At 38.6% G+C, this 25,025-nt stretch overlaps 1 protein-coding gene across 1 annotated transcript in view; it reads left to right on the top strand.

Moving 5' to 3' along the window:
* cpne7 (copine VII) overlaps positions 1–22,204 on the top strand; it is a 33,490-nt gene extending 11,286 nt beyond the window's left edge. The window contains exons 8-16 of the mRNA XM_086070942.1: positions 971–1,069; positions 1,227–1,313; positions 1,772–1,831; positions 2,327–2,460; positions 9,507–9,561; positions 11,397–11,448; positions 13,809–13,942; positions 14,489–14,725; positions 18,124–22,204. Of these exons, the coding sequence (XP_085927068.1) occupies positions 971–1,069; positions 1,227–1,313; positions 1,772–1,831; positions 2,327–2,460; positions 9,507–9,561; positions 11,397–11,448; positions 13,809–13,942; positions 14,489–14,725; positions 18,124–18,273 (1,008 nt within the window). The 3' untranslated portion in view covers positions 18,274–22,204. The remainder of the gene's footprint in view (positions 1–970; positions 1,070–1,226; positions 1,314–1,771; positions 1,832–2,326; positions 2,461–9,506; positions 9,562–11,396; positions 11,449–13,808; positions 13,943–14,488; positions 14,726–18,123) is intronic.
* The last annotated feature ends 2,821 nt before the right edge of the window (positions 22,205–25,025 follow it).

Raw genomic sequence — 25,025 nt, 5'->3', positions numbered from 1 at the left:
TGAAAGTCTTTTGTAAAGTGTCCGATAGAAACAATTTGTGACGAATCGATTGCAAAAGTTAAATGTTGATACAGAGAAGTAAAAGTGACTTATTTTTGCAGTGGTTCATATTGGTGCTGCATCATACTGGCAGCTGTTTCAATATGTTCTCATGTTTTTAAATAATAACTACAGTTTTACATACGGAAAAATGAATCACGGCATACTGTATTTCTAAGGATTTGTATCTTTTTAATTTGATTTAAATTATACAATTTTTAGAATGTATTCATTCATATTCTTTAAAGCTGCTCAGTGTAGAAATTTGCCCCAAAATATCTTTACAATAGGCTTTTTATTTGACCAAACATCTTCTAATTAGCAGATTAACACTTAATAGTTTAGAGTTTTCAGACCCAATAGTTTTCGGACTGGATTTGGCTTCAACTTTCCCAACCACTGTCTGCGGATGTGAAGTCATACGTACATTGTGTATGTGATAAAGGGAGTGTGCAGTTTCATTTTTTTGGCTACACTTGGCAGTAGCGATTTGAAATTCAAATTCCTGCATTGAACAGCATTAAAGAGGAAGCAAACCCATTTGTTTCCCATAATATGCTGTATGTGTCTCCACTAGTCAAAATGGCATTCTGGTTAATTTTTCATTTGTGGAATATGAGTTAAGGATCAAAGTCCACTCATTTGTTATCCATCTCAGGGCGCAGCCATTTTGCGGCTTGCCGTCGACTGAAAATGACATCACATTTTGCTCCGAGCTCAACGACCAATCACAGCGCAGTTACCGGAGCCTTTTAACAGTGTCAAAACAATTATTGTCTTTGTAAAGGCATCATTTTGATAGAGTGCTTGTCATTAGATTGTGTCGGTGTAACAAGTGATGAATATTACAGTATGGCCGTACGGGTCTGACAAACAGAAATAAAAGAAGATGAAAAGTGTTGTGTGTGTGTGTGTGTGCGTGTGTCTATAGTGCCTCGTGTGGGATTACGACTCCAGGGGGAAGCATGACTTCATCGGAGAGTTCTACGCTACTTTCAGAGAAATGCAGAAAATCTCCAGCGGAAATAAGGTCAGTGAAGCAGAGGCGGTGGAGAGACAGTTATGTCACTATTAGCATCTCATCGTTAAAACCTCTCACGGACCAAACAACTGCCTCAACAAGTGGCGAAAGCATATTTCCTACAGTATGTATGATGTCGTTTTTTTTTTTTTTTTTAATCTTTCAGGTGACATGGGATTGTGTGAATCCCAAGTACAAACAGAAGAAAAGAAACTATAAAAACTCAGGCGTTGTCATCTTAAATGATGTCAAGGTAAGATTTGAGTTTCACTTGACACTGACTAGCCTAAAAAAAACAGGGTTTTTTTTTTGTCACATGATACCACTTAGAAAAACGGACTGCAAGATTGCATCAAATTCAGCAAACAAATGCATGATAGTAAACATCCCATCTGAGTTTCTATGGATTTTCCCATGCATTCCTATCAGGCAGTTTTGGGTATGTGCAATATGTGTGGTGCCACTCAAGCTAGAATTGCCACTGGGTCCTATAGACACGTATATAACCCAGCATTTTTTTAGTGAGCCTGCATTTCTCATTGTGCTTCAAATCTCATTAAAATTGACTTTTTTTTTCTTTTTAACAAAACTACAACATTCAATATGACAGTGTTTGCCTTAAACAGATGGTTATAAGCAGATGGCGAGCACCCACTCAACACTTAAAGTTTTTTATTTTCACTGAAAGAAATATTTATTCTTTTCCCGTAGCTCCATCGAGTTTACTCCTTCTTGGATTACATCATGGGCGGATGCCAGATTCACTTTACGGTAAATGATGCTGTTTTCTCACCTGGCTGTCGCCACCATTTTAATTGCTTGCGCTGTGTGAACTGACAATAGGCTTGCATCACACACAATGTGCTTTGTTCAAAGTCAGAATTGTTCAACTTCGTTTTCCCTCCCTGTGCACGGTTACAATTGTTATTGTAGGCAGCATCGGGGATTCAGTTGAGCCTCCTTCAACTTGTGCCCTTTGGTGGGCCCCCTCTTGTGCGCCTTTTCCATCATCAGTTGGACTCCCGAAGCAATGAATATTAATACCGACCACCGCCGCGTTACATAAAGTTTGTCAGAATCCGAACGGAGGGGAATTTGTGCTCAATCTGCGTGGGCGCATAAAGAGCAACAACTTGGCGCCAATCACATCTTTTATTCTGCATATTTATGGATCGCTGACATGAACTGACATAATCGTTTCTGGCGATAAACGGTTGCGTTGTTGACCCTGTGCTTTTCAAATCGCACTATTCTCGTCCTCGCCAGGTCGCCATTGACTTCACAGCTTCCAACGGAGACCCCAGGAACAGTTGCTCCTTGCACTACATCAACCCCTACCAGCCAAACGAGTACCTGAAGGCTCTGATAGCTGTGGGTGAGATCTGCCAGGACTACGACAGGTTTGAGGCACTTCTAATTATGTTGTCATTTAACATTTAATTAGCCTGAAAATTAATTAATAAATCATGTTTATTTGTTCATATAACTATGCCAGCGACGTATAGCGACAGGCAGAATGATTAAATGCTCATCTGCTTGATAGACGAAGGAACAATCAACTTGTATATTTACCTGTTGCCATTCATACAATGGAATAATTACTTTGTGTTCCAACGAAGCAGGCCAGGATTTTACACCAAGTAAATTTGTGAGTATATTAACTCATTCACTGCCAATGATGGCTATAGAGGTCAAAAATTCATTTGAACTATTTCTATTAGTTTAACATTTTTTTCCCCACTTTTGTCAACTATTGTATGAAAACAAAGATTTTTTTATTGTACATTTAGAACAGATATAACATTTGTGGTTAACTACTGAAGTCATGCGATTAATTACGATTACAAATTTTAATCGCCTGATGCCCCTAATTTGTAATCATTTTTTCTTTTGTTTTTTAAAATTGCGTCAGGCAATTAACATTTTTAATCGTAATTAATCGCTTGACTTCAATAGCTAACTCACGACTAATCACAAATGTTATATCTGTTCTAAATGTACAATAAAAAATTCTAAGTTTTCATACTATTGTTAACAAAAGTTTTTTTTTTTTTTTAAACTAATAGAAATAGTTCAGATGAATTTTTGACAATTATAGCCGTCAATGGGAGTGAATGAGTTAAGACAAGATCATCGCTATTTAAGTGTATCGTTTTTTGGGTCAAATTTTCATTTGGGGGTGTGCGCTAAATCTTAAATCGTAAATGATGTGCCTTGGCCAGGTCATGGCTGGGAAACACTGCTGTTGGCAAATGTACATCTTAAAATGTCATATTTTATGTTGGCTTACCGTAATACAAGTTTCGGTTCTTTGAAAGTGATAATTATATTACAATATTAATGTATCTGAATTTTTTTTTCACCCGGAGGGCAAAATTACTGTATGAAGTTAATTCAACGTCTTAAATAGACAACTATTCTGCCCTTGCTATGTCCCCGCTACAGCTAGACAGACAACTCATTCAATTATCAACACCTGTTGATGATTCTTTCAATTGTATTCACCTTAGAAATGACTCAAGCATGCGTAAAGCTGGACCAACAAACACAAAAGCAGTTAAATGCTGTTATACAATAAAATACAGTCAAATGTTGTGCCCCAATTGTTTGCTATAAGTTAAGCTAGCATGCTAATGTTCGTGAGCTAACGTGCTAATTTTTAGCTAAATGCTAATCACACGTAAATAATGTCACACAGATCATTTTCAAAATACATTTGACTATTATACAATACTTCATCCTTTAGTTTTTGCTGAACTTTACAACAGAGAGAAAAATTTTAAAACTTTTTATTGATTTTAATTTATTTTGTTAGGGAGAAGTGTGTAAATATCAATGTCTTATGTTGTAATGTGTTAATGTATGTACTATACATAAAAAAAAAAAAGACAAACAGAAATGTAAGACACAACTAAACAATTTGTGATGAGTGACAATTTTAAAAACTTTTGTAGGTCACAAAAATATGCCTGGAGAGTCTTTTCCTGAGAATGAAGTATGATTACAATCCACAGTTTTTGTAAAATCATTAAGCAAACACAAGCAATTTCCTGGGACCTCAAAGTTTCCAGGGGCCCCCAGTTTTCTCATAAAAACGGATTGTTGTTGTTTGAGTCTTAACTCACATGCTTTTAAAAACGCATCAAAATGCTTAACCTATCGTGATCATTTCAACATTTTACTTTATGGATTTTTACGGGGCCCAATGACTGGGTTTGTTGCCTTGGGCCCCCAAAAGACTAATACACCCAGCCCTACAGCAAAATCTTTTGTCTCCATGACCTTCCTTTCATTCATTCTTGTACAGAAGTGCTACTTTGCAGTTGAGCATGGCTTGTGCGTCTACGTCAATCCTTTTGGTGCTGTGGAATGGTTGCGAATCACTTATTGTCTGAGGTGCACAAGGTCTGTTTGGTCCTGTGCTGGCCTGGCACGGTTCCGTGAAGCTAATCTGCAGACCAGCAGAGTCACGAACGTTGTTGTAATATTCTGTACACGCTGCTTGTAGCACTTGATCGTGTGTTTCTGGGAAAATATATTAGAAATATGTCATTTTGACCTTTAGATCAGCCATTGGCATTTAAATCCCATTTTATTAGTACTTTGTACGAAATGATTTCACTGACATTTAATGGTTCATTCTTGCATAACTTGCGTGTAATGGCAACCAGTGTATTTCTTTTGTACTGTTAATTCTTATCAGATCTTTGTTGTCACACACGAGGCATTACATTTATGATAGGGGGCATATGGCAGATCAATAAAGTGTGATTGTTAAATATATAAAAATCAGCGATGTGTTGCTGAGTAGTGCAGTCAATGTGAAGTGCATTTATCACATTAGGAAATTGGTTTAAATTCCTGCCTGCTGAATGGAATAACACATTAAACCAGACGAAAGTGGACAGCTTTTAATAAACACTTGTAACATGGTGCCGATTGGCCAATGTGTAGCAACGCTACCTTTAGCTGAATACGCTTGATAGTTTCTTTCTTCTTTTCTCATCAACATTATATTAAGTTTCACTTTTTAAATTGAACTACTGATGTTAATTAATACGTTTATTTATTGAAACGCATTTGCCCGTGAGGAGAACGATAAATAGCACGGTATCATTTTCACTTTTCCATCTAAAGAGAGCAATCGTTGTTTTCTCAACTTTATGCTGGAAAAGCATTTTAGTTTCTGAGTTGTTGTGACAAGCTATGCTAATGGTACAGTATGTTCCGATCGGTAGTGATGGCAAAATGAAGCTTCATGAAGCATTTGCGATATTTTTTGACTCCTCTAGATGGTGCTCTTGGTTTAAAGATAAAGGCAAGTGCAATGAAAATGGATTACATTTGCATTGCATCTTTGAATCATGAGTGCCATCTAGAGGAGTCAAAAAATATCGCAAATGCTTCATGAAGCTTCATTTTGCCATCACTACCGATCGGTACGCCGTGCTATTCATATGGAGCGTTACTGTCTCCATGTGCTTCCTCATGTGGATAACCGTGTGATAAGGGTTTTTTCTCCGCATTTGTTACAACTAGCGCTCATCCGCTTTTGCTTGCATCGGCTCATTACCCTCAACCACGCACACATCACATGTGGTACAATAATAAGTAACACAACCGCACCGGGGAGTGGAATCGCATCGTGAATCACGGAAGAAGCATACTTAATCGGTTTTGCTTTTGTTTTGGCCTCAGTTTGACACGTCCACGTTGAAGAGGAAAGATGGTGATGCATATTCAAATGATTGCAAACACACAATGTCAGTTATCAGGAACATGTCGATTAATGGGAACAGATGACCTGTTTTAGAGCGAGACCTCCCTCCTCTGTTGAAACTAAGCCAGATGAGGATTAAGACTGGATCCTGATTTATGCAGATCCTCCTATTGAATATCAGGGGACGACTGTCTGGCTAATTATAGCATCCCAGAGATAACGCTAGAGACAGTGAATGAATACTTGTCATTTAGTTTATCTACGTGTGTGTTTACATGGAAACACAAGAGCATCTTCATCATCTGAAGGGTCTCGGAGTGAAGGATGTAGTCAGCCTTTCCACCGCAATATTAAACTATAGAGGTACAAAAATGCGGGCAAGCAAACCTTTTAGCCTTTCGAGAATAGAGGTGATGTGGGTTTTTCGAGTCCTTGCAGAGGATGATGGAGCTAACATGACAAGCTTTTGTCTGTGTGGGCACAGGCTCATTTACCTTGCTGAGTGTGCCATTATGCTCCACGTGCTGACAAAGTGGGATTAAAAAAAAAAAGAAGACCACCTCTCTGCAAACCCTATTTGGTATAATAGTATAATAGAAATGATTTGCGTGTTCACATACAACATATAGATTTTGAAGGGTTATGTGGGCAATGATATCACGTGGCTGGATAATGAATCCTATTTGTTTGTGACATTATTGCAAAACTGTGCTCACATTTGGAATGAGCATATGTTGTACTGAATAGGAACAGGTTGCGCAGCTTGACTCACTCCCCCCCAAAAATGTATCGCAGCAAACAAATCAGCATTCTTTCAGTGGTGACTACTACATTCTGCAGGTTGCTATTATCAGCTGCTTTAAAGGTTATGAAACGAGCTACACATTTGAATCATTTTGTTCTCATGGGACCGAGTAACATACTGCAGTAAAGTTTGGTCAGGAGAAAAACGATTGCAACATTTATTTAAGTTTAATACACCAACTCAAACAACATACAGTAAGTAAGCATCATGGTCATTGTTTCTTATCATCATACATTAAACAATTTATAATTAGGCTACAAGTGGCAAATGTATTGTTAGCTTAATGGCGTAAGTCATTTTTACTTGCTGTCATAATGTCGATTAAAAAAAAAAAAGGAAAGCGCTTGATCATTTGTCTTGTTTTCCAAAACGGTCAAAACTGACTTGTCTTGGGCTTATGCTATTATGCTAACGATATGGGTGCAAACCACTCCATGGCTAAGTTGCTAGCATGTAGCGCTAATAAGCTAATTTAGCAGTCTTCATTTTCACTCAATGCTCCATCTGGTCAAGCAGCACAACACAGATTGACTCAATTGCACAACACCAGTCAGAAAAGATCCATATTATTGGTCAGATACTCTTCTATGTCATCTGACCAAAGCAGCGCGATTGAGAAAAAAGTGTAACTCGCTTCAACGAATGATTTCAGCCATCTTCTCTACAACCATATCTTGAATGAGTGTCAGTCGAAAAGATGTTACCTGAGGTAAACTGCTTGGAAGGGAGACAAAACTCCAGCCGTGATTTGCATATCAACAGATAAATTCATTCAAAAATAGACGTGGTGGAAATTCAGACATATTTAACAAGGTCATTGAGGAAATGGCCCATTAATTAGTTCAGGAGATTGCGATAAATGAGTCTGGGTCAGGTTTTGGACAACCAGCATAATGAGCGGAAAGACATTGGCTATTTAATTGTGTGCTTAAAATTGACTATCCAGTGCAGTACCAGATTTTAACTTCAATTTTGGACATAGATTTAGGGCTAACAAATTAAAGTTTACAGTGAAAACTACTGGTTGTTAGACCTAACCCATGGGCAGTATTTTATTTGGAAATGCCTTGGTCAGAACCATCAAAAAGGCCAAAACGGGTCACAATACCGCCTAGGGGTTTTACAGTTGGGGAAACACTTACTAGCATTAAGTTCTGCTTAAACTGATGGTAGTTAGGATACTAGCTATTATGTTTTGCCAAATTACTCAAAGACAACCAAACCAAACATTTCATTGACTGTGTGAAACCATCTTTCACAAACTTGATGACGGTGGTGTGGTTCCATTTTCATCTAACCAGCTATTTCACAGATAGCATAACAAATATTAGATCACTTCTAATAAGATGCTAATGAGGACTTTGTCGTGGTATTGACCCACTTGTTTGTTTTTAACCGGAACATGGAGTAACCCTATTATAAAGAATGCACACTGAGGAGTATGTTTTCTCTTATCGACATTTCAATCACGTAGGAACTGAAGATGGGTTAGCATGAGGTCGGTTGCGAAGTGCATTAACTGCGAAATAAAAATAAGTTACACTCAAATGGCTTGCGAGACAGACAGCCAAGTCCAACCAAGCAAACCAAAAACAGTGTGGGGTGGGGGCGGGGAATCCACTTTATGACTCAATTTCAATGTCACTTAAAACTTTTAAAACTGCCTCCATCTGTCAAAATCTGTGCTGGTTGTGCGATGGCGACACGTCCAAATAGAAATGTTTTGCTTATACTTTCCTCTTTACCAGTTTTTCTTCTTTTCTTTTTTTTGCCAGTTCCTTGCCAGTTTTCTGCTTGGAAAGGGGTGTGGGGGTTGTTAGAGGTAAATTAATAATAGCCATTGAAAAAAATTATTCAAGTCACATTTTACAAGAAATACAGAAATGAGTCAAGAAAACCTTGAAATGATCCTTTGCATCAGGAATAGCTTTGGTTTGTTTTTGATACTATAGATGTGATAAACGCTAATGACATTTGGTGACAAACCTGTAAGGACGACCTTTTGACGTGGATAGTCAAGTTATATATAAACATATACAGTATGTATTGTATTATTATTATTATTATTATGTTTCGGTTTGTCTGTTATTGAACCACAGACAACATGGTGCGATTGTCAAGTAAGAAGCAGATTGCCAACGTAGCCAAAGTCTAATAATACAAAGAGAGGAAATACGGGAGAAAAAATGTTGAGAGTTTGAATAATTGAAAGGATCTTGGCATTATCGAGTGCATTGGTACAATTCAGCAACAGAGACTCTTCACACTTTGCTTTTTTAGCGACGGGTACATAAAAAAATCATAAATAAATTTCGTTTTGTGATCTGGTTCTCTGTGTGGTGTTCAACAAGTTTACAAATGAGTCCGTTGAATTTCCCCTTAAGGGGATTATAATATGGAAATTAGAATATTAAAAATGCTCACTTCCTGTTATTGTTTACAACTTTGCATCTCAGTCACTAAACCTTGTTGATGTATTTGTTTGACATAAAGCCTGTTGACAAAAATGAGCGCACCAATTGCAGCCGGTACTCGTAAGACAGTGAGCCCTGAATGCATCACTTCATTTCATCTGGCCGGCCTTAAATCTTCATCTTGCCATTAATACCTGGCGGCATGACAATGAGCTCCCAATGTTACGTTATTATCAAGATCATCTAAAGCGCGCACACGAGGGAAAGTGGAGAGGATGAAGACTGCGAAGAAGAGAAGGCGCAGCAGCTGCCTGCGGGGGCCGTGGGAGAAATTTCAAATTGTAATTCAGGCTTTTAACATTTATGAAATGCAAACAAGCAGGAGGTTTGACCTTGGCGATGTGAACAGATGGATAAACTATGAATATGTTTGAGATTACTGTCAAAAGCTTGCGCAAATTCCACTATATGTGCCTGATAGATTCTCTTCCATTTTTTTCTTTCCAGTGACAAAAGATTTTCCGCCTTGGGGTTTGGTGCCAGAATCCCACCGAATTATGAGGTGACTTTTTGCCTTTGTCCTCCCGCATTCAATTGACCTTCACTTCAGGCACACTCTATATGCAGCTGCTTTTCCACATACCCACAACCTGCACATGATGATTTCCATAAAATTTTTATTGACAACACAATTCGTCATGCAATCCCAATTTCTCATTTAAAACTAATTATGTTGTTGTTTTTATTCATTAAACCCTTACCTTGGAATATCAACTGGTTCTGAGAAAACAACGTGTCGGGCTCCAATAATAGACCCCTTGGTGGTGATGCTCAATTTACATTCATTACATTCAAGAACTCATAAGTGGGAGAGCATTTTTCTAAGTAAATTGGACTTAGGCAACCGCAGGCCTGTCGTGATTGACTCCGGCTCCGGGGAGTAGAATGATACGAGAGAGGCATACACACACACACACAAATAGTTTTTCATGTTGACAGAAATTTCCGTCTGTAACAACTAATTCTGGGCAAATTGAAGCATATGGTTATGGTTATAGCATATTGTCTGTCTCACAGTTAAAGGTTCTGCGTTTGAGTCCTTGCTTGGATATTTATGGAGCCATAGGCTACTATTAGGAGCATTTGAATGACAATAAGATTTTTTCCCCGCACAATAAAACATCACAGTGGAACACCTGAACAAGTGGCCATTACTGAAGTCATTAGTCACACTTGTGCATTGCCGATGTCATTTGTCACGCCTCTTTATTACTGATGGTATTAGTCACACCTGTGCAGTGCGCAATAAAGGACGACCGTAGCAGCTAAAGGAAGAAAAGCATAATTCATTATAATAGCATCCTCTCCTATCTATCTATATTTGCGTTTTACATTCATGCTTTGAATCATTTAAAGAGCAAGTACGCAGCCAGCTGCTTGCTTTGGCTGACACTCGCTGCTGCTTTCGGGGGAAGAAACGGGCTTTATTGACAGGAAGGATTATATTGAAAATGTATGCAGATGTTGGAATTATAGATAGAATTAAAGTGATCATTTCCACACATGAACCTGTTTACCTCACCGTGTGGCACTTTTGTAGTTGAGAATAGTGAGCAGGTGTTGCGTTGTGTGTTGGCAGTTTGCAATGGCGTCCTTTCAATACATTAGTTTTATGTTCAGTTCAGTGACAAATAATCATGTGAACAAAAGTAATTCTTGTGATAACGAGCCATGCAAATTTGAGTAGAAAAAAAATTATGACATATACAGAATTTTATTATGTATTTCTTTACCAACCAGCATTTTCAAAACATTGCTGCCCTTGCAAATTTTTACTTTTCTAACACGTAATGGAAGCTTATGGGCAATGGTGGATGTTTGTGGAGCCTGGCCAAAATTAAATTTCAATTTTCAAAAATCTGCACTCACCCTTAAAACTTTGAAATGTTTCAAAAATACATATATATTTTTTGACGCCAGTAACTTCTCCTTTCCCCTTTCTGCTTTATCAGAAAAAAAAGAAAAATGATAGGTCAATGCCAACAAATCTCCACTTCAAATAGAATCTCTATAAGAACCTCATGTTGAACACCTCACTAATGTTGCGTGGAAGTGAAATAACTCTTTAATGGTTTTATTTATGTATTTATGTATTTATTTATTCATTCATTTAAATACAAACTCAAATGTTAAGAATTAAAAATGTTCTCAGATATTAAATAATTTAAAGTTATAAATTAATTAAACTAATAAATTCATACATTTTGCTTAGCTTTTTACATGACAAAATACTCACAAAAGATTAATCCCATTCAAACACATGCTTCAATTGCTATCAAACGGACAAGATTGTAAGTAAATACACAATCATTTTTAATTGACCGTATCTCTCTACAGGTGTCTCATGACTTTGCCATCAATTTCAATCCAGAAGATGATGAATGTGAAGGTAAGGTTGAATTGGTTTATGGAAATAATGCCCCATTGCTGATTTGTACTTCAACATTCATTTGATTGAATTTTGGCTATGGGGAAACAATGAGTTATATGAAACCTTATTCTTTATATGTCTAATTGCTCCAAGGTTTTAAAAAAAGAAAGAAGAAAAAGAAAGAAAGAAATCACTACCAAACAGTCAACCATATTCTGAACAATCACTTAGTATGGGTGATTATACCAATCCCTAGCACAGTAGAGCATCCACATTTACACGTATCATCTCTTGACACCATTTTTATATGATGATGGTGCGATAATTATTATCCATCACCAGTCATTCTAGTTTAACTGAGAACAGTAAACCACAAAAATTCTCCCCAAAACACACACACTAATAAACCTTAAATATATGTTTCCCATGGAAAATGGGGAGAGGGAAATAATTCCTGCAAAAAAACCGGAAAATAACCCAAATATAAATAAAATAATAGTAATCTGGTGCCAAACTGTGAGTATGCAGGGGTAGTTTGAATTTTTTTTTTTTTTAAAGAGCTCAGTATTGTTCATTCGGAAATGTCATCATCATTGCTCTTTTATTTATTTTTATTTTTATTTTATTTTTTTGTGTGTGTGTGTGGGTGAGTATGTGTATGTGCGTGCGTGCGTGCGTGCGTGCGTGCGTGCGTGCGTGCGTGTATTTGTTAGCTCACCAGAAAACCTATTCGAAAAAATCTCATACCGTTCACCTAAACCGAACACCAGGAGACCCGAGGGGACCAAAGAAAACCAAGGAAGGTGAAATCCAGCACCGACCAGACACCCCCCACCAGAACTCCTCCCCAGCCCAAGATACATCCAGACCCCAACAAATCCAAAAAACATAAAATCAGGGAGGCCTCAAGAGACCAAAGGAGAGACCGAGAAAAGGAAGGAAGGACAGATGAAGCCGCGTGAGATCCGCAGACACCAGCCTCCACCGATTCAATAACCTGAGGAGGAAACAGATTGTGTCTGAGTTTCGGTAGATGCTGGTGTGGTGGATCTGGCATGCATGAAAATCTCCACCAAAGAGGGGAGCCGTCGACCCCCGCCGGAACAGAGCAAGCGCAACACCTCAGGGCCCCCCAGGCCGCGGCAACGCCAAAGGACGACCCCCGGGCCCCGCCAGGGCCACCGGCCGGAGAGCAAACCCAGGAGCAGGAGCGCCCCCCGCCCCAACACGGCCCGCGCCCCCGGCCCAACGCAGCAGGACGGGGCACTGCAGGCCCACCAGGCACCCCACCGGCCCCCAACCCCCGCACCCCCCACGACCCCCCGCCCCCCATCCACCCCCGTGTGTGTGTGTGGTGCATTAAAATTAGGAGCAGGGGAACCGGAGCCGATGGAAATGATATTCCCACGCTCCGATCCACCCGCCACCCAAACATGTTACTGTAGTTTGAATTTGTAATATCACCCTTCACCACTAGATGGCAGACATGATGGTCTATACTACATATACCTGAGTAGGCCAAATAATTTTTTTGCGGATTTGGAATAATATTCAGGAGAAACATAGTACCTCAATAATATTAAAATTTTGAGTGAGTTGATTTTTATGAAAAAAAAAATGCACAACATGAGTGGATTTGCTGTTCAGCAGTTTTGAGCCTTCCTTGAATGGACATTTGTGTGCAAGAGTGCCCTTCGCACTGGAAAATAAATAAATAAATAAATGATTAAATCAATTAATAAATAAGTCAAGTCACAGTCTGTGATTATTTTGCAGTTTGATTTGTTGTTTAGGTTAGGGTAGTGGATATTTTATACATGCATTGAGAAATGTATTATAAAAATGCAATGCATTAAGAGCATATATTTTGTTCATATTTAAAATTGTATTTTTTTTTTCATACATCTGGTTCTGAAGTACGTGTTATGTGGCCCCGGGTAGCACTGATGAATAATTGTGGCCCCCTCCAGCATTTAAGTTGCCCATCCCTGTTACAGAGTGACATTTTTCCTCATTTAAATAAACAGTCCAACATTTTTTCTCATCTAATGGGGGAAAGTTGGAAGGTCCCAATGCCATTTCCATTCATTCCATTCAATGAGTATTGTTTGAGTGTTCAACAAGAATGGTTGATGGTGAATAATGTTTCCTGACCAATAGAAGCCTTGATTGATGATATCACAACAGGGAGCCACTCCCACTAATGCTTTCATGGAGTCCACATAGGATCATCCAGCACAAGGACTCGGGTCCCTTGTGGGGTTTTGCCCTTGTGAAATTGTCATCATCGAAAACATTCCCCATCTTCATCACGCTGCTCCCTGCAGCTTCCTCCTTATTATTGACTGAGGTTTGTTTGTGTTGTTGTGTTTGATCAGAGATCCAAGGCGTGGTCGAGGCATACCAGAACTGCCTGCCTAAAATCCAGCTGTACGGCCCCACCAATGTTTCTCCCATCATTAACAGGATAGCCAAGCTGTCAGCTGGCGATGGCAACATTAAAGACGCCTCTGTGAGTGTCCCTCCACGCATACATATGGATGGAATGCGGCCTTTGTTATATTGCCTCCCGCTGAGTCCCTCAAGTGAACAGCCTGCGGTTTAACTCGCTCTTTACAGTAATGACGCCAGAAGCGTAGATGAGAAAGAAAACCTTTATAAATAAATCAGTATTGTTCTCTTATCTCGTACTGCTCTTACATACTAATGCAATATTTGTGGTGCATAGACTTTTATTGGCATTTTTTTTGTGACGCAAAAAGCAAATTATAATATTACTGTTTGTTAAGCTCACATCAACTTTTGTCTCGTTATTTACGCAAAAGTCGATGCTTCTTTTTATCATGTGGCCTTCAGGGATTTTTATTTTTTTTTACTTAGAAAAATAATATTCAGCTTACAATCTGGTACGCAGACAACAAAACAACAAATCAGACTTTTTTTCCCCCTCTTTTGATGACACCACTCAGTTCAAAGTGCTCTTAACCACCCCTAAGCGCATCCTGCGTAATGAGGCTGATGACAACACTTTTGATAAACACTCTCCATCACCCAACAGCGATACCACATCCTGCTCATCCTCACTGACGGCGTGGTGACAGATATGGCAGACACGCGCGAAGCCATCGTGCGGGCCTCCTACCAACCTCTCTCCATCATCATCGTTGGAGTCGGCAACGCAGACTTCACCGACATGCAGATTTTAGATGGCGATGACGGTGTGCTGCGCTCACCGAAGGGCGAGCCGGTCCTTCGGGACATCGTGCAATTCGTGCCCTTCCGGGACTTCAAGACGGTGAGTTACCTCTGTCAAGGACAAATTGTTTTCACACACGAGGTTAATCTGTCTATTTATTTGTTTGCGTGTCACTTGCAGCAGGCCAAACAGTTTTTATGCAGCATGTGATGATGATCAGGTTTTCTAAAGATGTCCTATATCTTATCTCGATTGTGTATTTGGTTCAATAACCAAATCGAAAATGTCTGATTCTGTGTTTTTGGCATGAACAAAGAGGAGGCCTCGCTAAAAGCAACAGCTGAGGATGGTGGTGGGTCAGTGCAGCAAGCTAGCAGCTGGGCCTCAAGCTCGTGGAAATATTTGACGAAAAATGAGACTGATAGCACAGTCACGAGCAACATTTGTCCATTAGAAAAAGCACAAGTCCTATACATGCCTATCTGAAAAGCTAATGCTAGCAAAAGACAGTGTTGGGAATGTTACTCTATAAAAGTAATTTGTTATAGTTACTCATTACTCAAAAAAGTAACTGAGGTAGTAATTGAATTACTTCATAATGAAAAAGTAACTCACTACTGGGCAAAGTAAATATAAAAAAAAGAAGCTTTATTATATATATATATATATATATATAAATTTAGCAGTTTTCTAAAGACATTTGAAATGAGTAGAATGGCCCGGTAATTCTACATAAACATCAGTATTTAATAAATGATTTAAATATTAACTGACAACGGGTGGTTTATCCTGGTTTGTGTGTAACACTGGGTCTGAATGTGATTGGACGAATGAGTCTGGGGTGGAGTCAGCACAATCACGACAGTCAAGTGACAATGTTTTCATGCAGTCAATAACCACTTCAAAACACGAATATTGACAATATGGGTTTTGAAAAGGTCATGTAAATACACGCAAAAAACAGAATATGCTCTTATTCGGGTTCACCCCTTTTCTAACCCGAATAGTTGGTTATATAAATATCGTATGAAATGATCACTGGTCTGTGTTCTGCACATGCGCTTTTTGCAAGAAATATTCGTGTTTTAATGCTGCATTCGAGGATGGTCGGAAGTCGGATATATCCGAATTGGTTTTTCCGAGTTCCGACCTGAAAGTAAACAACCAAAATGGCGGATAGTGATAAGTTGTTTTTTATTGTAGTCCTCAAAGTTAATTTTGACCTCCAGCAAACGTACTTTCTCGCAATTTTGCTTCAATATTGTTTTTATCTTATTTCATAAGCATTCCATACAGCTCAGTAGTTCACCGTATAATTTTATGCAGGGAGATAGCGGCACACTGTCGTACGTTGGGTTACGTAAAGTTATGTCAAATATTTATGAATGAAGAAATCCATCTAGTTTTATACTTGAGTAAATTGTGTTTTACCATTTACGGTCTGTGTTTCCAAAACGGTCGCAAATGTAGAGTGACGTCACATTGTAGTCCGCCGGTGAAGTCGGGGAATTTCCGAGTTCAAGGTTGGCATTCCTGTACACACTTCCTGGTTTGAACTCGGAAAAGTCAGACTTTCGACCATCCTCGAATGCAGCATAAGTATAGGAACTGCTTACATGTACAGCGGCCATCTTACGTTGGCACTCGCTAAACAAGCCTAACTTAAATACATTGATTTCACTGCGGTGTTTTCACAATATTTTCCGTCCCTACGGCCAAACCGGCACACAAGCCACCGTAAATACACAAGGAAAGGCAAACTAAAATGGAGGAACATGGCAACACAGCAATTCTTGCCTTTTTGGAAAACATACAGACGACAACAGTCAAAAGCATCGCAGTTCGCTGTCATTTGCATGCCAGGCGAGTACTTCGAAGAAGTGCACCAACTGCTTCTCTTCAGTCTTCTCAAAAAGCGTATTTTCAACATTCTGCTTGACGTATATTCAGGTTATGAGAATAATGTGTTTCCAATGGTCACAGTAAAAGTGCAATTTACTGGAGAAGCGTTATCAAGCTCATTATCTTGAGCGACACGCACACACTCGCACACGTACACGATAAAAGCGGTGTGCGCCAACATTCATGAATGAATGTGACATTTCCGCTCATGTCCTATGGGTTTGAAAATACATTTGTCATTTTCTTAGATGACGACGCACGCAATCGTTTTTTAGAAACATCAACTGTGATGCTGCTATCAGCAGAAGACGTTCGTCTCTAAAGTTGCTGCATTAAAGAGTCAAAGCGACACATTTTTGTTATTGTTTTAGGCATTTGTGTGTAGATTGTTCATAGGTTTGACTACAGTTAATGGTTGACTGCTGCTGAATAAGAATAGGCACAGAAGGGTGCAAAAGTTGTTTTTACAATTAAAAATCACATTTTAATGTAATATGAGCTATGTCAGAAAAGTTCCAGGACGGGTGTTTTCCCCTCCAATATAGGCCAACCACCACACAAACGCAAATCAAGCGGTGTTTGCTTGGTTTAGTTCCTGAGAAGAGACGACAGACTGCTCAAAATGTCCTGAGCATCTGTCACTTCCTGGCCAAGAAGAATTTCACCGTACATTACCAAACTCATGAGTCAACCGAATTGGTTCCATATAATTATTTTTCATGTTTCCCAATCTCAAGGGAGTCATGAAGAGGAACCATCCTTTTTTTTCCTTTTTACAACAATATGTTCTATGTAGCCCTACTAGTCTAAATATGGTATTCTGGTTAATATTGCATTAGTGGAATATGAGTTAAGCAGCAAAATCCAGCCGTTTCTATCTATCTTAGGGGGCAGCCATTTTGACACTTGCTGTCGACTGAAGATGACATCAATGTTGCTCAGGTCTCAGGTAACAACCAATCACAGAGCAGCTTCAGAAAACAGGTGAGCTGTGATTGGTCATTGCTTGACCCCTGAGTAACATTGATGTCATCTTCAATCGACAGCAATTGGCAAAATGGCCGCCCGGCTGGATTTTGCTGCATAACTCATATTCCACAAATGTAATATTCATCAAAATGTCATGCTTCGACGAGTGAGGTCACATATTACATATTATTGTCTGTAAATGTTTTAGATTGACTTTAAATTAGAAATAATAAATATGAGCCGTGCAACCTTGCAGTGAGGGAAATAAAGGACCTCCTTTGCTAGTCCTGTGATTGACAGGTGCTCAGTCTGTGGTGTACCCTTGACTCACCCAAAGTCAACTGGGATAGGCTCCATTTTCAGCACAAGCAGTAAAGAAAATGAATGGATGAATACAGATGGTATCAGGAAAAAAAATAACAGCGATTGCATTTTAGATGAGCCAATTTCTCTCGTTGCTCTCAGCTGTGGGAAAGTCACGAGTGTGACTAACTGTCAGTCTATCATCATCCGTGCGATGATTGACAGGTGAAATCCCTTAGGGTTGGAAAAAGGGTGAGAGTTTGCAGCTTTCACAATAAATGAACTTGAGTAGGTCTCATGGCTGTTCAATCCTTGTGTTGCAGGCTTCACCAGCAGCCTTGGCCAAATGTGTCCTGGCAGAGGTGCCCAAGCAGGTTGTGGAGTACTACAGCCATAAGGCCATCCCCCCAATGCGTCCAGTCAGGGACTTGCCCACGCCCATCATCAGCCCAGTTGCCACCAAGACAGAGTAACTCCACCAAACAAGCCCCTGATCTGTGAGAGCAGCACCTGTCCCTCAAAACTGAGACGGAGCAGGGATGCCGGCCCCCTGGGATAAGATGAGACAAGTCCTCGTTAATCATTTATTCCCCTCCCTACAAAAGATTTTGTCAACTTTTCACCTGGGACTTTGAGTTACGTTTTTTTCAGCTCGGTGTGGATTCAGCGCATCTCCTGGCTTCTGCGATGGAAGTTTGAAGGATTATATTTCTTTGCCGTGGCTTTGTGCATGCCAGCCAATCTGTCATCCGTTAATCACAGACGGAGGACTGATCATCTTCACCGGCCCTGAATGACTTCTTCTGTTTATTTTAATTTTTGTATTATTTATTTTTATTTTCTTCCAGCATCATAGCTTAAAAATATATGTCAAAAAGTAACCCGAGCCACCGCGCTATGAAACATTCATCACAGGGGCCTGCAATGAAAGGCGAGACTGTACATTTTTCCATTGTGGGCTTGCTACACGGACCATCAGTCATCACATGGTACTTGAATGTGTTTGGCTTCATTTAAGGGCACTATGTATTGATCGAACCTTCATGAGGATGACACATGTTGAAATTTCCCACTATGTGTGGTTCGCAAACGTCATGCTCTCACAGACAGTTGGTGGATAACTACACTCCCCCTTCATGTTTCTTCATGGATTATCCATCATGGAACACTGCAAGTTGTGTTTGTCCTCTAGAGTATACGAGGAATTGTAAATAGCACTGGAAATGCAAGTATGATACTCCGCCGTCAGAATCAATGGATGACATTTTTTTTAACTGATTTTCCTTAAAATGACTGATTTGACTTGGAAAGATGAAGAACTACAATAGCACCGGAATATGAGGTTTGTCCCAAGACTTCACAGCGCTTATGACCTTTTGCGGTCAGCCTGGCACAGCTTGTACGTGTATTAGATGTTATTTTCTCGATAATGATGAGCTACTTCCCAGTTGATTAGGATATGAAGCATTTACCACCAAAAACTCTGGTTATTATCGTCTACGTTTGTGAAACTGCTTCTGATCTATTCGCGTCAAGATGTGACAGGCCCCAGTTTTTCTAACTTTGTCAAGTGGCTAAATATCAACAAGTATTGTTTACATTCCCTCATAATTTAATGTTGGAGGTGTTTTTATTTTGTGCAACTTGTTTTATAGAGTCAGTAGTGTGCCTATACAACGAGAGTTTATGAGTTAAGAATTTCAAGTCTACACACCCCTGTTCAAATCACAAATAATAATATTAATAATAAAAATAGGTCATTCAGGTTGTCGGTCACATTAATGATGGAAGAAGCGAATTATTTTGTTGTCAGTTTATTTCACACACAAAAATTAGCAGTTGAATAGGGGTGTGTAGATTTTTTTACATGCGCTATATATAGGTAATTTCATTCTATTATTGTACTAAACATCACGTAATGATAGCATAGGCTGCCAAGCAAGGTGCCACTTTAGTCACCAGTTATAAGATGCAAAGATAGTGAACTTGTGAGTTGTCTGGGATTAACTCAAACTCTCACTACAGAATGACACATACCTCCTCAACCGCGGCACGCAAAACGCCATGAAAAAGAAGTTTTCCTTTTTTTTTTTTTTTAAACACGTTGGGCTTGTTTATACGGAAGCGTATTGCATTTACTTGAAAAAAAAAAGTCCTGTTTTTCTGACAAAGTTTTGGTGGGAGCTTTGATATTTTTAGTATTTTTTTTCTCAGTTTTATGGAATATTTTCCCCCTGTTTATTTGAGTATTTTTTTTTGTTTAACATATTTGTTTCTGTTTTTCTGAATATATTTTTTCAGTTTTTTTGTGTGTAATTTTCCCTGTTTTATAAAATAATTATTTTTCAGTTTTTCTGAATATTTTTTTAAAAGGGGTTTTCCCTCAGTGATTAGAGAACAAACCACAATACAGTATACACATTTATTCCTTTATTGAGAGCCAGTAAGTAAACATAACCATCTTATTGCATATGGAGGTATGTGGAAAAGTATCCGCTTCCGCTATTAGCGAGTCTGCAACAAGTCACTTGGAGTTCAGAGGTTAAAAAAAAATTACTGTAAAAAATACCAGCTGTTTTTCGGAATAATTAATTTTTTTGAATAAATTTTTTTTGGTTCTGTTTTTAATTTTTTTTTTATGTTAAAAAAAAAGTCCCCTGTTTTTCTGAATATTTTTTTTCAGCCTGTTTTTCTGAATATTTATTTTGACAGAAAAAAATACTCCAAAAACAAAGCTCCCCAAAAAAATTTGTCAGAAAAACTGTTTTTTTTTCTTCAAGTGAATGCAATACGCTTCCGTATGTTTACATATTTTGTCAGTTGTGACTTTAAAAAACTTTTTGGTTTTTTTTGCATTTGAACTTGAATTAAAGTAACATTATTCACATTTTCCTCATAAGAATTTAGTAGGATTTAGTTTAAAAAAAATGACTGGGCTCATTTGTGGGGAATTTGTTGTTTAAGTGGCTTCATACACTGAACACAAATATTAAAATCATACTTATGTTTTTTTTCCTCCCATTTTCTTATGAGCCAGAACTCAAAAGATATGACTTTTCTCACATATTGTTCATAAATCTGTCTAAGCCTAAGACAGTGAACACTTCTACTTTGCCAAGACAATCCAACTTAATTGTGCAGTTTTAGAAGTATTGCGTTTATATTTGTGTTCAGTGAGGACAAGCGGTTAAGAAAATGGATGGATTTCCTCCATCAAGTCTTCAAGGGATTCCTTTGCATAACTGCTGAGTGTTTTCTTTTGCCCCAACAGTGCACGTTTGCTCAAAAAGTCAACTTGAAAAATGACACTGTCACTGTGTTTACAGCTCCTTCTCTTTCACGCACAAACGCGCACAAATATTACAGCGACTTTGATTTGTCCTCTGGAGCTCCCCCAGCTTTCTTTCCCTTGATGCACGCTATTGACTGGTGGGTGCACAGCACGCTCATACACGAGCATGTGGTGTTGTTGGACTGCTTTGAAGAAGCCAACTGTGGAGCACTGGCCTGTCATAGCGGATCACACAGCGAGGACTATCGATCCGGTGGGCCTAGATATGGACCTGTACCAATGTAAATGATCCTGGAGCAAGTTTGGCCGTGTAACTATAAAAAGAAAACGCTTCATGTGGCTGGTGTGCAATAAGGATGGGACGGATGGTAAAAAAGAAAAAGAAAAAAAAGAAAAACAACCCAGCTGGAGTAAACCGCAATTTATCGAACGAGGTTGTCTTGACTTATCTCAGCATGTCAGCGCAAATTTGCTGCCCTTGTGTAAAAAGTTTCATTCATTCTCACAAGCGTGTGTCACTTCCAAATGCTCATCAGAAAGGTGAAAAATATTGTATAACATTTTATCTCGGTTTGCAGCTTGCCGCTCTCTCATAAACGTCTAGCGTCAAGTTAGTGGTGAGGGATTGTAAACATTGACAAATATTCAAGGGTTCTTTTGGGCAAATCTGTCCAAATAAGCTCTGAGATTGAAAACCAACAGCATGCTGGTCAGACTCTGATTATATGGACTGGAATTCATTAAAACGACCAACACGGCGATTAAGTGGATTAACGGTTACTACGGGTGTGTATATCTAATCTCAATACCTGGAATACGATCTAAGGATGGTTCATTTTAAAGTGGAACAATTTGGTTCAATTCTATAGGATTACAATTTAATTCGATATGGTACACATCAGTTTGAGAGGGTATGATGCAATGACTTTCTTGTTGTCATTTTACAATATATAAATGAGCTTGTTAGTACTGTAAATGTACACACATACCAATGTATACAATGTTTATATCTATACATATATGTATATAATATATACTGTACTGTAGTGATGGCAAAATGAAGCTTCATGAAGCATTTGCGATATTTTTCGACTCCTCTAGATGGCACTCATGTTTCAAAGATGCAATGCAAATGTAATCCATTTTCATTGCACTTGCCTTTATCTTTAAACCAAGAGCACCATCTAGAGGAGTCAAAAAATATCGCAAATGCTTCATGAAGCTTCATTTTGCCATCACTACTGTACTGTATAATATCTATACATGTATGTGTACACACACATAACTTTTGTCATTTATTTTTTAAAACACTTTTGCTCATTAAAAAACAAAAAAATCATTCAAAATATCAAATATATATATATTACTTTAATACCTTGTTATTTTACACACGGACCATGTATAAAATAAGAATGTATCTGCCTCATATTGCACATAAAGTTGTGTTCATAAATCCTAAAATGTCATATTAGACATTTTGAGTAGATTTTTTTTTTAATGGGCAAAAGCGTTTAACAAAATAAATGAAGACAAAGTACTATTTATCTTAAATTTTTTGCTGATCCGAAAAATGATCCGATCCGTGACTCAAATCCGTAATCCGAACCGTGACTTTTGTGATCCATAATATATACACATACATTGGTTTGGATCTCAATATATTAATGGCAAAACTAAATCATGCATGATGGCGGTTGAGCCCGAACAACATTCGATGTCCTTGCTCAAATTACAGCGAGTTCTTCATTTGCTCAGTGCAAAATTTGTTTTTAACACATTTATCAGTCCAAACATCAACAACAAGAGTTGCACTGGTGAGCATTTTCTGAATTTTGAGATACATTAAATGTTGCAAACGTTTTACAAAGCTTTTACAACGACCCTTAATTTAGCTTTCTGGATGAGTAGCTTCATCAAAATGACAAGTGAGTTCTCCGCAATTGAAAGTCCATCCAAAGTGTGACGGTCATGAATAATTTTTGATGCAAACATCGATGAGGTGAATTTGTGGCTGCAATAAAAGCAGCATGTGGATTCAAAGAAGTTGCATGGCTTCCACTGAGCTGCTTATCTACCCTTGCACAAGTCTCCCAGTAATACGTTTCCAAACATTTTGCCCCCCTGTTACTGACCAAAACACAGTTTACAGCTCATATCACAAAAATGCAACATTCCACATGGGTACGAAACAGCCCATGCATCATTTGTGCAGATTTGATTTCTTAAAAAGGAAATAAAGGGACTTTGTGCATGCTTATTTTGATTGTTAACCTGTGCTATGTTGTCTTTTGACTCGATGAAATGTGTGCTTGTGATTTGCAAGCCTACGTTTGCACAAATGTGGAGTTGACGCTCTTTGTCTTGCAATTATGTAAATAAACCTGACCATATGAAACGAGCCACGTCTCATCATTCCGATGACAAATCCATACTTAAATGCCTTTATCTTGTATACTTACTCACATCTGGTGCAACGCGGGGAAAAGACCGTTTTCGCCATGCGCTGACAAACGGCTAATCACAGGAGTGCTGATGTGCTTGATGACATAGTTTTAGGTATCCGGTGCGCATTGGCCCCGCGCGCTTTGGATGCTGCTGATGATGATGTGAGCACTTAGTGGATGGCATGAAGCACCGAGCCTAGTCTTTTTTCCATCAGACAGCTCCTTTCATGTAGCAGCTATTGTCGAGCGCACTGGAAAACGGTTGTTTCCATGGCGACACCTACTTGTGGGGAGGCCTTCATTTTTTTTTGTCAGATTCAGGGACACGGATACAGGATGCGCCACGGACTGTGGGGAAATTTAAAAAAAAGTCGACAGTGTTAAATACCATGGCTGAGGTTGTCGGCGAGGCCACTAATTGTCCTGCGGAGACGCAGGTGATCGATTGAAACCTCATCACCCTCAGCCTATCTTGTGCCCTACTTTTTTTTTTTTGGTCTGCTTGGACTGATTCATGGGGACAATTAAACACAGCTTAATGACAGGTACTAGCAATAAAACCTAAAAAAAAAGGTGTCCATAAGTGCTGCGACAAGCATTCACGCCATATTTTAGGATTCCATTTGGAAATGTCATTAGATGATGGCACAGATCCAGGATTTTTTAAATGACTAAACATAAGGAAGATTCACCAAAAAATGGATACATCTCTTTTAGTTGTCTGGCAGTCCAAGCCAACTGTGTCATATTTGCAACAAGGTACTCATATACAGTCAATTTGACTATTTAGAGTGGGACCAAATTGACTCAGTTTTGGAGTAATATATACACTTAGAAGAGAGTAAAATAAAGAATCCCATCAAGACACTTCAGATCAGTGCATCAAGATGACACGTTTTTGGCAATGTCGTGTTGGTTTCCCCGTATATATAAAATATTTTATATTCAGATAGATTGTTTTGAACGTTTGGACGAAGTTAAAGTTGTTTTGCACAAGCTAAAAATAAATCCATGAGCTGAATGAAAAACATGTGAAACAGGAAACAGAAGTACGGAGCGGCCTTCCAAATTAAAATAATAGATTTCAAAATAAGAGATTTAAACATCACACACAAAACAGCTTGAAGAATACAGCTTAGCACTTAGTATATATGCCCTAATGTTTTTGGTCTAGAAGTGGGGGGTTTAATAGCTAGATTTAATAGCATTATTATTAAACAATAACATTAGTAACATTATGTGGTTGTAAATAAAGTGCTAGGAGTAACACATTTTTTTCATAGGGTGTGTGGAAAATTAAACAAGAAAATATGATTTGTTCCTTAAACGAAACAAATTGCGAATTTTATTCATGTTAAACACTGTTAATTGTTTGTTGTTCGAATATTGCACGTTTTCTCCAGCACATTATGGGCAAAAATCTCCTGTGTGCTATAATCCATTCATGCATTTCCTGAACCGCTTACATGTGCTACTGACCATTTGCACC

This window comes from Leptonotus elevatus, chromosome 3 (assembly GCF_054856555.1).
Source record: "Leptonotus elevatus isolate MCC_2025b chromosome 3, RoL_Lele_1.0, whole genome shotgun sequence".
Taxonomy (NCBI): domain Eukaryota; kingdom Metazoa; phylum Chordata; class Actinopteri; order Syngnathiformes; family Syngnathidae; genus Leptonotus; species Leptonotus elevatus.
This window is presented reverse-complemented; position numbering and strand designations above follow the sequence as displayed.